This window comes from Myxocyprinus asiaticus, chromosome 28 (genome assembly GCF_019703515.2).
Source record: "Myxocyprinus asiaticus isolate MX2 ecotype Aquarium Trade chromosome 28, UBuf_Myxa_2, whole genome shotgun sequence".
NCBI classification, from domain to species: Eukaryota; Metazoa; Chordata; class Actinopteri; order Cypriniformes; family Catostomidae; genus Myxocyprinus; species Myxocyprinus asiaticus.
The window spans coordinates 39486701-39500242 of NC_059371.1; the positions used below are offsets into that span (position 1 = coordinate 39486701).

At 46.8% G+C, this 13542-nt stretch overlaps 2 protein-coding genes across 2 annotated transcripts in view; both read left to right on the forward strand.

Moving 5' to 3' along the window:
• LOC127418775 (zinc finger protein 391-like) overlaps positions 1–13542 on the forward strand; it is a 66369-nt gene that overhangs the window by 21734 nt on the left and 31093 nt on the right. The gene's annotated exons all lie outside the window — the stretch shown is intronic.
• The window catches only part of LOC127418721 (uncharacterized), a 32766-nt gene that overhangs the window by 9363 nt on the left and 9861 nt on the right, over positions 1–13542 (forward strand). The window contains exons 6-8 of the mRNA XM_051659450.1: positions 120–314; positions 398–932; positions 1846–2866. Of these exons, the coding sequence (XP_051515410.1) occupies positions 120–314; positions 398–932; positions 1846–2866 (1751 nt within the window). The remainder of the gene's footprint in view (positions 1–119; positions 315–397; positions 933–1845; positions 2867–13542) is intronic.

Here is a 13542-nt window from a genome sequence, read left to right on the forward strand (position 1 = left end):
TTATATTTTGTATTTTAAATATGTAATCCCGTTACATGTATTTCTTTACTCCCCCACCCTGAGTGTTTTTGAGTTTGATGAATGTCAGTTCATTATAATGATGATGTTTTTGTGTTCAGATGTTCATCATGAGAGAGCAGGTGGATGTGATCTGCTGTAAATCAGTAGGAACTGATCTGTCCATGCTGGATATTGATGATTTCATCACAGAAATCTCTCAGCTGAAGAAAGAGGTGACGTCACTGAAGACAAAACTGATGGAGAGAGATCTCGTTTCACACTGTACCTGTTTAGAGCGAGTTAAAGTTGAGATTGTAAGTAAGCTTTCAAATGATGTGATATGACTGTGACTCTGTGATGATGAATTGTACATATGTGATTGTGCTGTGTTTGTCAGGAGCTGGAAAATGTTTCCTGTCAATCTTCAGTGTGTGTGACTGATGGGACCTCCACAGAATGTCAGGATTCAGTGTGGAGCGGCAGAGATCAGTCCACACCACAGCGGCTGCTGGACAAACTCTCTGAACAGAGATCCAGAGACACACAGGACTCACAGCTCACTTTACTCTGTTCTACTGATGCTCAGGAGAGTGTGTGTAACAGTAATAAGTGTGTTCAAACCTCCACAGAGTCTCTGACTTCTGTCTGTAATGCTGGAGAACAGCAGATACTGCAGACACCAGTGAAGATTGAATTGATGCAAAAGGAGATTAAAGAAGAAAACACAGCAGAGGAACAATGGAGTGGTGAAGATGATCATGAACAGCAGATGCTGCAGACACCAGTGAAGATGTGTTCAGTGAAGCTGCTGGACTGCAGGAACCTGATGAAGATGAGAGTGAAGACTGAAGTGAAGCAGGAGGAGATAAAAGATGAAAACACAGTGGAGGAACAACAGAGAGATGAAGATAATCATGATTTTATTCCTTCAGGTATGCTTCTTTCTTTCTTTCTTTCTTTACATTTTTATGTCAATCAACTGTCATTTAAAATCTCTTACAAGAAAGACAATCAAAAGTCACACTAAAATTCGACAAGTTGTAACGCTACAGTCTACATGCCTATGTAGTGTTACGGACAGCTCATTTCCGACCGCTACATATAGTGGATTCAAACACCAAATGCAATTAGAAAAATTGTTTTATTCTAAATGTAGTTAAATTTGCTTAAGCAAAAGAAACGTCTACGGACTTAAAACAAGCATCTTATGGAGCTGGTAGTTGCAGGTGAGTATCGAACAGGGAGTTGGACCTATGACTCCTCTGAAGAGGTGATCCTACCCCAAAGAGAGAGTAGAGCAACTGAGCAAAAAGGGTAACTTAAACAAATTACTCCCCCAGCCAACCAGCAACTGTCCCACTCTGCCACTGTGAGACAGAGAGAAAAAGGACAGAGTCGTAACAGTAGTCTGTTTGCTCTGTTTTCTTGGAGGGCTCAGTGCCGCCTCTCCGAGGAGGAGACTGTTTCACAGCTTTCAAAGTTGCATTGCCCGGATGTAATCACAATTATGTATTTACGAACCATACTTTACATATGGTATTGAATCGAGAGTGCCGTATCATAGGATACAATAATACAAAAAAAAAATAAATAATAATATTTACACCCCTACTACTCACGATGTTCCAAAGATGCATGACTTTCTTTCTGTGACTGTGGTTCACATTCAATATACATTTTTTATAAACATGAAATGCAACTGTAAGCCAGAATTGATGGTATAAATATATACATTTTGCATAGCAAAAATCACAAATAAATACTGAACATCTGTTGTGTTCTGCCATTAAATTTATTAATTTGTCCCTTTTGAATTGATTTGTCAATTTACTGTGTTCATTGTAGAGCTGAATGAAGTGGAGGAGAAACTTCAGGATCAGAAACATCATGATTTCGCAACTGGAGAAAAATCTCTGAGTGGCTCAAAAACTAACAAGAATTTCTCACCAGAAAAGAATCAAAGAAGAGCAGCCAAAAATACTTTCACCTGCTCTCAGTGTGGAAAGAGTTTCACATATCAATGCAAGCTTAATACACACATGAGAGTTCATACAGGAGAGAGACCTTACTCGTGCCATCAGTGTGGAAAAACTTTCACTATTAAAGGACAACTTAATACACACATGAGAATTCATACAGGAGAGAGACGTTACACGTGTCATCAGTGTGGAAAGAGTTTTGCAAATGTATATTATTTTAAAGAGCACCAGAAATCTCATACTGGTGCAGGCACTCATATGTGCTTTGAATGTGGGAAGATCTTTACTACAGCCAGCAACTTGAAACAGCACCAAAGAATTCATACTGGAGAGAAACCTTACAAGTGCTCACACTGTGAAAAGAGTTTCACTCAATCAGAACACCTGAAAACACACGAGAGAATCCATACTGGAGAAAAACCTTATAGGTGTTCACACTGTGGAAAGAGTTTCAATCGGCCAGACAGCTTGAAAACACATGAGAGAATCCATACTAGAGAAAAACCTTTCAAGTGTTCACACTGTGGAAAGAGTTTCACTCAGTCATACAGCTTGAAAACACATGAGAGAATTCATACTAGAGAAGAAACATACATTTGCTCACACTGTGGAAAGAGTTTCAATGGGTCACAAAACCTAAAACAACACGAGAGAATTCATACTGGAGAAAAACCTTACAAGTGCTCACACTGTGGAAAGAGTTTCACTCAGTCAGACAACTTGAAAATACATGAGAGAATCCATACTGGAGAGAAACCATACCACTGCTCGTCATGTGGGAAAAGTTTCAGAGCGTCAAGTGTTCTATGGAAACATGTAAAAAAGTATTGCCCAGGTAGTCAAAGTGAGCAAAAATCATCTTCAGGTCCAACAAGATCTTGTAAATAGTTGAAAATTCAGATAACTAAAAGACCTTTATAGCACATGTACAGTACATAGAAGACATATTTTTTGGGTTGTTTGTTCATCTGCAATACGTCTATAAGGCATTTCTACTTGGATGTCAATAAGACATTCAGCAGATGTCTTTGAGATGTTTGAGATTTAGATTATTTGTAAATCTGATCTTTTTCACATGTTTAGCAGTTGTTAATTTGATTGTGATGCTTTCCAGATGAAAAAAATCTAAAACGGACTATTTAGGATGCATCTCCTGTGACCACTTGTGGAAAATCAAAGTACATTTAAGGAACATCTTTGTATTAATTTAGGAAACTTGTTTGTGTGTGTGTGTATACTGTATAGTACTGTGCAAAAGTTTTAGACACTTAAGAAAAATGTTGTAGAGTAAACAAGGTAGTCCACCTTGATTTTGCTGCCCTAGACGACTGGCTAGTTCGCCTATGCCTAGAAACGGCCTTGTATAAAAGCTTCAAAAGATTCAGTGGCCATTCTTGATATTACACTTTCATTATTAACAGTTTGCATAGTGCTAGCGGACATTTCAGATGAGTAAAGCTATTAAATAATTACAGATGCATGAATATTTGCAAAACTACTAAAACTCCAATGTAAGTAATGTTACTTAACCAATCTGATGTAATTGGATGAATTTTTGTTGCATAACTGACAAGAGACGGAGGTGTCGGTTGATGTTCTCTCCAGTTTGGGTTAGGTCCCATTAGTTGCCATCAATGCCATGGCAGCTCCATTGCCACCAGTGCTATACTGTATGCTAAAAACACAAGTTTTATTATATTTATCTGCTGTCCAACGAGATTCTGTCAGAAATCATTGTCAATAAACATTGGAGCGAGTGCACTATTGAGGATGATCGCATGTTCCAGTTTTTAGGACTGCTTTTTTTCCTTAGTTTTACTCTGTTAATACACAGGAAAGACTCAGCCCATGTCACAAAAATAAAAAGGTGAGAGGTTTACCTTCATGAGCGCTTGTGTTTGCCACCAGACACAAACACACAAAGGTAAAAGTTCCCAGACTTGCTAAATAGGATATTTATTGACAAATCATAATATAAGTATAATATGAAAATAGTACAGGTCTGGAAAAAATTAAGAAACCACTCCAAATGTTTCTGAAATCAGGATCTCTACATTCCAGTATCTTGAATTCCTGCTTGAATTTTTGAGCCAGGAGTGTTATAAAATCACCCAACAGCAATGTGAAAGACTAGTGAAAGCGTGCAAAAATGCATGAAAGCTGTGATTGAAAATCAGGGTTCCCTATTTGTCACTCACTCGACGTTGTGTTGATGTAGTGACATTAGGGGTCACTCTTGGGAGCCCGAAACACCTCTGGTCTTTGATAAAAGGCCAATGAGCAACCACTCATTCAGATTTTCTCTTTGGAGCCGAACGGTCGATGTTCATTGAGCTGACTGTTCATTCACCTCTGCTGGATCTGACGGCACATTTCAGCGGCTTCTCCCTCCTCTGCACTTGTGCACTGCAGATAACACCCCTGGGTGCTTCGGAAGAAATAAAAGAGTATATTTCTCTAAATGAGCGGCACACGCGGAACGTCTTTTAAAAGACACGTCTTTTTAAAGATACCTTTCCGTTTGTGTGTTATTCTTGGTTGCGGTCGTTATCTCTCAACTTCTGATGGTCACGATCGCTGTCTTACATGTCTGGGTGCGACCCACGCGGAGACAGCATTCATGGATGGATCATGTGCTCTTTGCGAGAACATGACCATGGCAACGTTGCGGTCACGGCTTGCCTTCGTAAGAAAGCAAGCCACTCCAGTGGCTCCCCGCCTCGGTCCTTCTACCTACGGGTTTGAGGCCAGCGCGGCTAGCACTGGGGGCGATTTGGGGACCCCAATGGGACCACCTCCGCCGGGTATCCCCCCACGGACCTCCCATTCCCTAGCACGCTCGTCTGCCCCGATCGGGCTTCCGGATGAGTCCGCCCAAGTTCCTTTCTTATCGGAAGTGCACGAGGAGCTGAAAAGGTCGTGGGAGGCACCTTTTACAGCCCGGTCCCGATTTTTCAGCTCCCCTGCCCTCACTACCCTCGATGGTGGGGCGGCCAGGGGCTATTCGTCAATTCCCCCGGTGGATAAGGCACTCGCGGTGCACCTATGCCCGCAGAACGCTGCCCGCAGAGTGCCGCCACCTGGTGCGGGCACCCAAAGCTCCTGTCCAAGGCCTGTAGGTTTACATTGTCCCTGACGGCCAAAGCCAACACTGATGCTGGACAAGCCGCCTCTGCCCTGCACGGCATGGCTCTCCTGCAAGTCCACCAAGCCAAGACCAACCTCGCTCTCCGGGCGATGAAGGTCACGGCGCGGTCTCTTGGGCGGGCAATGTCCACCTTGGTGGTCCAGGAGCGCCACCTTTGGCTCAACCTGGTTGAGATGGGAGAGGCTGACAAGGCACGGTTCCTTGCTGCCCCCATTTCCCAGGTTGGCCTATTCGGCGACACCGTTGAGGACTTTGCACAGCAGTTCTCAGCTGTGAAGCAGCAGACGGAGGCGATCCGGCACATCCTGCCTCGGCGCGGCTCAAGATCCCATACCCCGCCTGCTCGTCGCCAAGGGCATCCCCCTGCAGTGACTTCACCGGCTCCACCGCAGCCTGCCCCTGCGGCCCGGCCCCGGCGTGGAGCCCACCGCAGGAAGCAGACGCCACCCGTCTCACGGCCGGCTGCCAAGAACCTGCGAAAGGCTTCGAAGCGCCCCTGAGACGGGCGACCCAGGGACGACGAAACCCACTGCTTTGGAGCTGGTAAGCAGACCACTCCATCCCCCGGTGGAGGGCCAGGAGGAGAATCTTTTGTTGCCTTTTCATTTAATTTTGCCACATGCCCAAGTGGCTGCAGTACCCAAGAGTTCAGCAAAAGAGCGGTTTCCTTGTTCCCTGGGTCACATACCCGGTGTGCACGGCCGTCATCACGACCACCATCCACCATTCGATTTTGGCAGGTTTGGTGCTCCAGCGGCGGTCTCCCCACCCCTGCGTGCCCAGCTGTGGCACAACTCCGCCCCCATTGTGACAGTCTCCACGGGTCACGAGGACAGGCCTCTTCCTCCCCCATCCCAGGCTGTTCCGGGAGTTTGATGTCCCTGAACTCAGCACAGCCACAACACAGCGTGGCACCTCAGGCTCTGCCCCGCCGATGCGTCCGACAATATTGTCCCCTCGGTGCCCATCGCCCAGAGCTTGGACATGTGGCTTGTGCTTTCCAACCCGTTGCGATGGCTGATCCGGACCGTCCGACGCAATTCAGTTCGCCAGGCGTCCGCCCAGGTTCAGCGGCATTCACTTCACCTCGGTGAAGGGCGAGAATTCTGCTACCTTGCGCGCGGAGATCGCTACTCTCCTACGGAAGGATGCGATAGAGCCTGTCCCTCCGGCCGAGATGAAGAAGGGGTTTTACAGCACCTACTTCATTGTACCGAAAAAAGGCGGTGGGTTGCAGCCAATCTTGGACCTGCGAGTACCAGTGAGCCTACTTGCACAGACCCTGTGCAATGTCAGGGAGGACGAGGAGCAGGTCGTACTGGTAGCACCATACTGGCCCACCCAGACATGGTTCTCCTTCACCTGAGGAAGGACCTTCTTTTTCAGGGACGGGGCACCATCTGGCACCCACGACCAGACCTCTGGAATCTCCATGTCTGGCCCCTGGATGGGACGCAGAAGATTTAAGCGGCCTACCACCCGCGGTGGTAGACACGATCACTCAGGCTAGGGCCCCCTCTACGAGGCGCCTGTATGCCTTTAAGTGGCGTCTGTTCACTAAGTGGTATTCTTCCCGATGCGAAGACCCACAGAGATGCGCAGTCGGATCGGTGCTTTCCTTCTTGCAGGAGAAGTTGGAAGGGTGGCTGTCCCCCTCCACTTTGAAGGTGTATGTAGCCGCTGTAGCGGCACACCACAACACAGTGGACGGTAAGTCCTTAGGGAAGAACGACCTGATCATCAGGTTCCTGAGAGGTACCAGGAGGTTGAATCCTTTCTGACCATGCCTCATTCCCTCATGGGACCTCTCTGTAGTTCTTCAGGGTCTATGGAGAGCCCCCTTTGAGCCCTTGCAGTCAGCTGAGCTTAAGGCACTCTCTTTGAAGACTGCCCTCCTGACTGCGCTCACTTCCATCAAGAGGGTAGCAGACCTGCAAGCATTCTCTGTCAGCGAAACGTGCCTGGAGTTCGGTCTGGGCTACTCTCACGTGATCCTGAGACCCCGACCGGGCTATGTGCCCAAGGTTCCCACGACCCCTTTAAGGGACCAGGTGGTGAACCTGCAATCGCTGCCCCAGGAGGACGGCAAACCCAGCCCTGATGTTGCTGTCTCCAGTGCATGCTTTAGCATTCTATTTGGATCGCACGCAGCGCTTTAGAGTCTTTGAGCAGCTCTTTGTTTGCTTTGGTGGACAGCGGAAAGGAAGCGCTGTCTCCAAGCAGAGGATCGCCCACTGGCTCATTGATGCCATAACAATGGCATATCACGCCCAGGACGTGCCGCCCCCCACAGGGCTACGAGCCCATTCTACCAGGGGTGTAGCGGCCTCCTGGGCCTTGACCAGTGGGGCCTCTCTAACAGACATTTGCAGAGCAGTGGGCTGGGCAACACCCAACACCTTTGCGAGGTTCTACAATCTCCGGGTGTAACCGGTTTCATCCCATGTAGTGACACGCACAAGCAGGTAAGTTCGGGAAAGCTGGCCGGATGTATCGCTTGTGCATAGCACCTTTCACCTCCCCTGAGCTGAAGATGTGCGCTGTTGACTCCCAGTAGTGTTCACAAACTGTGTTCCCTGGATGATTTCCTCCGAGTCCTGTGGCAGATGAGTTCGCGGAGGAACTCTCTGTTGGCTCAGTACATGTGCTAACTAAGCCCTGTACTGGGGTAGGTTCTCCGCATGTGGTGGTTCCCCATAGGTAACCCCATGCAACTTATATCTTCCGCTAATTCGTTTCCCTGTTAGTAAACTGCGTCTTCCTTGGGCAGAGGCCCCTCTGCCCCAGTCACCATGTTTGTAGAAACTCCTCCCCCGTAGGGTAGGACCTACCATGGGACTTCTCCACATGGCATACTTCCGACAAATTTCGGCAAGACCATGTGATGTATTTCCACTCAAAATACCCCCCCCCCCACCCCCAGGCGGGGTGTGGTGTCCGCGGTGTCTTCCCCTTGGGAGGGACACCCCCCCGACGTAGACCTGGTGGGCCCAGTCGGTTAACTCCTTTTTTTGGGGAGAGGAAAAAAAGAGGATAAGAGGCCACGACTGGGCTAGCCTGTCTCTATCTTTTGGGCAGTCGACTTGTCCCCAAAGGGCCGTTCGACACTCATAACAGCGTTGGGGGAGGTTACGTGTCGGCCTGGTGCGCTGGCTACGAGGCACACAGTCGTCTGCCCATCACACACCACCAGTTCACGTAACACAGTTCAGCCAGTTGCAGCATTTCGTATAGGGACCCCTAGTGTCACTACATCGACACAACGTCGAGTGAGTGACAGATAGGGAACGTCCTGGTTCCCTGATGGAGGGAACAAGACGTTGTGTCCCTCCTGCCACATCGCTGAACTACCCGCTGAAATGGCCGGGACCTTGTCTCGGCTCCTCAGCACAAAACCTGAATGAGTGATTGCATACCAGCTCCTTTTATACCCGTATGTCCGGGGGAGTGGTATGCAAATACCACTTGCCAATTGAGAGTCAAGAGCTTGCCTTTTTATAGCAGGAAACTATATTGCCTTTATAGCAGGAAGGATGCAAAGTATAGCTGTCAATAGGACCATGGACCAGGGGACAGTGGTTACTGAACACATTCTCCAAAGGTTAAAGCAAGCTTTAGTGTTTGCATCACAGTAGGCATGACTGATAGAGTATCACTGTATCTTTTCAAAATGCCAGAATTTGTCCAGTTTTCATCAGATTTGGCAATTTCTTCTCGCAAAACTGCTGTGCCACAGAAAACTGCTTCCTTGAACTCCATTCCTGTTAAGTCCAGGAGTGGTTTCACTTTGTCTCCATCCATAAAACTTTCACTCCTTGGATGTAAAGCACTCAGGGTCTGTGTAAGCTTGCTGTTTCTCTCAATAAATGGTTGACATTTCTCCAACAATTGCATCTATGGTACTAAAATATAGTCTTTTACATTCTGTCTTTTCTCCTTCCACTCTGTATTGACCAAATGTTATATGCACTACATAGTATTTCCACTGTGTACGCATTTCTCTTCGTTGTTTCTGTGCAGGGATGGCGGGGGGTTCTGCAGTCTCTCTCTGTTAAATTCCTCCCAAAGCGAGTCGAACTGACTTTCACATCTCAGTTCCACCACACACTTGAGTGCACTTTGGACCACACTGACACGTGTGTCTCTCTCTCTTTCTCGAACTGGCACCTCCGGCTCCCTTTTATCTCACTCTCCCGCTGATCAGCTGATTCAGTGCCGGCCGTGCACCATCACGGCCACGCCCTCCTCTTCATCACAAACAATTATTCCCACTGCCACTAAACGATTGACCGGGGTATTTTTTAAGCACACCTGTAAGGGCTCTTCATCACTTGGCGGCACTTGCTGGGTTTTGCCGTCCGTGTGTGCAGGTGTGTCAGGTGGTGAGGGTGAGGTTGAAGTGCGGGGTATGCTGTCATCGGCAGGCAGTGCTTTTTGCACAGCTTGTATGACAAATGTCTTGCTCTGCGGTTGTTTGGGCTTTCTTTAGCAAATTTCTTATGTCCACAATGAGAATTATTCATAGTGAAACATGGGCAATTAATATTTTAGGCTGCTGTAAAACTGGGTTTCACAAAGTCAGCTAGTGAATTTCCTGAATGGGACGCACTAACAAGCAGACAACAATTAAAGAGATAGACTCACTGATGCGCATCACGCTCACAAACTGAGGACACAACCAATCAAATGGCATTATATGGATGTTGGAGGCATGAAATTATTATGAATTTAAGATTCTGATTTGAAAGATTGTGTTGATGCAGGAATTTTTTGAATTAGTGTATGTGTGTGCATCTGTGTGTGTGTTGGCTAAGATTCAGTTGGCGAAATCTGGTTTGCATATATGCTATTAATAATTGGATACATTTTATTTTGATGGTCCCAAATAGATATTTAACTGACTATAAGTGACTTATCAACTGGCTTGCTATAGCTAGTAAACAGTGTTTCAACAAACATTCAGTAGACTTTCAGTAGCCTGTATATAGATCTCTATTAATGACCTACTTACATTATTGTTGAGAACATCAGTTCATTAAAAGGTCATTAATAATGATCTATATACGGGCTATTGAAAGTCTACTGAATGTTTGTTGAAACACTGTTTACTAGCTATAGCAAGCCAGTTGATAAGTCACTTATATTCAGTTAAATATCTATTTGTGACCATCAAAATAAAGTGTTACCTAATAATTTAATGCTTTTACGTTTGTTTGAGGGTGATTAGCACCCTCAAGCACCCCCGTAGTACCGAGCCTGAGTGTTGGGGATGTTTTTTTTTATTCATTATTTTTAAACATATACACTATATTGCCAAAAGTATTTGCTCATCTGCCTTTAGACGCATATGAACTTAAGTGACATCCCATTCTTAATCCATAGGGTTTAATATGACGTCGGCCCACCCTTTGCAGCTATAACAACTTCAACTATTCTGGGAAGGCTTTCCACAAGGTTTAGGAGTGTGTTTATGGGAATTTTTGACCATTCTTCCAGAAGCGCATTTGTGAGGTCAGACACTGATGTTGGACGAGAAGGCCTGGCTCGCAGTCTTCGCTCTAATTCATCCCAAAGGTGCTCTGTCAGGTTGAGGTCAGGACTCTGTGCAGGCCAGTCAAGTTCTTCCACACCAAACTCGCTCATCCATGTCTTTATGGACCTTGCTTTGTGCACTGGTGCGCAGTCATGTTGGAACAGGAAGGGGCCATCCTCAAACTGTTCCCACAAAGTTGGGAGCATGGAATTGTCCAAAATCTCTTGGTATGCTGAAGCATTCAGAGTTCCTTTCACTGGAACTAAGGGGCCAAGCCCAGCTCCTGAAAAACAACCCCACACCATAATCCCCCCTCCACCAAACTCCACAGTTGGCACAATGCAGTCAGACAAGTACCGTTCTCCTGGCAACCGCCAAACCCAGACTCGTCCATCAGATTGCCAGATGGAGAAGCATGATTCATCACTCCAGAGAACGCGTCTCCACTGCTCTAGAGTCCAGTGGCGGCATGCTTTACACCACTGCATCCGACGCTTTGCATTGCACTTGATGTATGGCTTGGATACAGCTGCTCGGCCATGGAAACCCATTCCATGAAGCTCTCTACGCACTGTTCTTGAGCTAATCTGAAGGCCACATGAACTTTGGAGGTCTGTAGCGATTGACTCTGCAGAAAGTTGGCGACCTCTGCGCACTATGCGCCTCAGCATCCGCTGACCCCGCTCTGTCATTTTACGTGGCCTACCACTTCGTGGCTGAGTTGCTGTCATTCCCAATCGCTTCCACTTTGTTATAATACCACTGACAGTTGACTGTGGAATATTTAGTAGCGAGGAAATTTCACGACTGGACTTGTTGCACAGGTGGCATCCTATCACAGTACCACGCTGGAATTCACTGAGCTCCAGAGAGCGGCCCATTTTTTCACAAATGTTTGTAGAAGCAGTCTGCATGCCTAGGTGCTTCATTTTATACACCTGTGGCCATGGAAGTGATTGGAACACCTGAATTCAATTATTTGGATGGGTGAGCGAATACATTTGGCAATATAGTTATCTATATGCCTTATAATGCCTCACACAGAGCTGTTTTGGAGATTATATGTTACATATATTATTTTTGAACATATCTGTTGTGTGATGCTGAATCATCAGTGTAAGCATCCGTGGTGACTTAACGTGGCTACATGGTATGACGTGGTAATGTGTTATGGTAGGATCCTGACTTGGCCATGGTAGGCGTGGATGCTGACTCGTTGGCCATGGCAGGCATGAGTGCTGGCTCGTAGAGCGGGGGCGGGCCTGGACCATGGAGCGGAGGCGGGCCTGTGACATGGCATGGAGCAGTCTGGGGCTTGGCTGAGTCATGGCATGGAGCAGACTGAAGCTTGGCTGTGGCAATGCATGGAGCAGACTGAGGTTCGGCTGTGACATGGCATGAAGCAGGCTGAGGCATTGCTGTGGCATGGCATGGAGCAGACTGAGGCATTGCTGTGACATGGCATGGAGCTGACTCTGGCGTGGCTGTGACATGGAATGGAGCTGACTCTGGTGTGGCTGTGACATGGAATGGAGCTGACTCTGGCGTGGCTGTGACATGGAATGGAGCTGAATCTGGCGTGGCTGGTACATGGAATGGAGCTGACTCTGGCGTGGCTGTGACATGGCATGTAGCTGACTCTGGCGTGGCTGTGACATGGCATGGAGCAGAATCAGGATCCGGGGCAGAAGGTGACGCAAGCTCTGCGACCATGACGTGTGACCCTGACACGTCGACCATGAAGTGGGACCCTGGTTTGTCGACCATGACGTGGGACCCTCATAGAACCAACATTACACAAACAATACCTGACAAAGGACCATGGCAAACATGAGGGTTTAAATACAAGAACATACAACCACTGCATTAGCACCTCAGGTGTGCATTATTTTTCAATAATTCTACAGGGCAGAGTCAGTTATTTCACTTATACCACGGTTACCACACCTTAATACATCGTTCAGGGTTTTATCTCAAGACATTTTCTGGTTTTCGTCCCTAGAACGCTCTTGTGAGTGGAACTACTTTCTTCCGCCACGGATTCAGCATCTTGCTCTGATACAGCTCAAGATTTCGTTGCTAGTTCGAAAACATCTCCTCAGAACTAGCAACGTAGGATAGCGAGGCTTGCGTTGCTTTACTGGAGCACTTACTGGAGTATTAAGGTGTGTGTGAGTTTGTTTTTGTGTGAGTTTGTTTTTGAGGGATCGTAAGAGAGAAGCTCAGAAGCTGAGAGAGATCGCCTGTGGGTTTACCTTTCTTTGTTGCAGCTCTCATCAGAAGTAACATCGCTTCAAAATTGCCAAGATGTAAGTTTAAGCACTTCTCGGCAGCAGCGAGTGTCGCCATATTTCAGATGTAAACCTTAACAACTGTTTTCAACCCTACTGAGACTGACATAATGGCTTTATTTCTCGCTCTCAAGTAAGTGTGTGCATAATGCGTATATGTGTGTGTTTCCACGTGTGTGTGAGAGCTTAAGAGAGGGGAAGGGCAAGCATGAGAGTGTTTCCCTCAGATATTTCAGTTAATATAGAAACTGTTGTATTGATCAAGTCGCAGGTGGTGCGGCTCTATTTGTTGGTCGTGAAATGAGTCTCAATGCGTGCGTATGTGTGTGCATGCACGTGCCCATGTATGTGTGTGAGCATGTTTAAGTGCGGGGGAGACGAGGGAGCTTTTCAATCGAAATTTAAGTAAAATTAGCATATTATAGACATTGTCATTCTTATCCGATGTACTTAACCAATGTCTTTGTTTTAATTGGTTATTTTGTTGTGGTAGCCTGTAGGGCTCTTTGAAATAACTGAAATCATTTGGCAAAGTGATATGGAACCGTTATGCAGTCAAGACCTGGAACTACTTCATAGCCATGCGTTTGC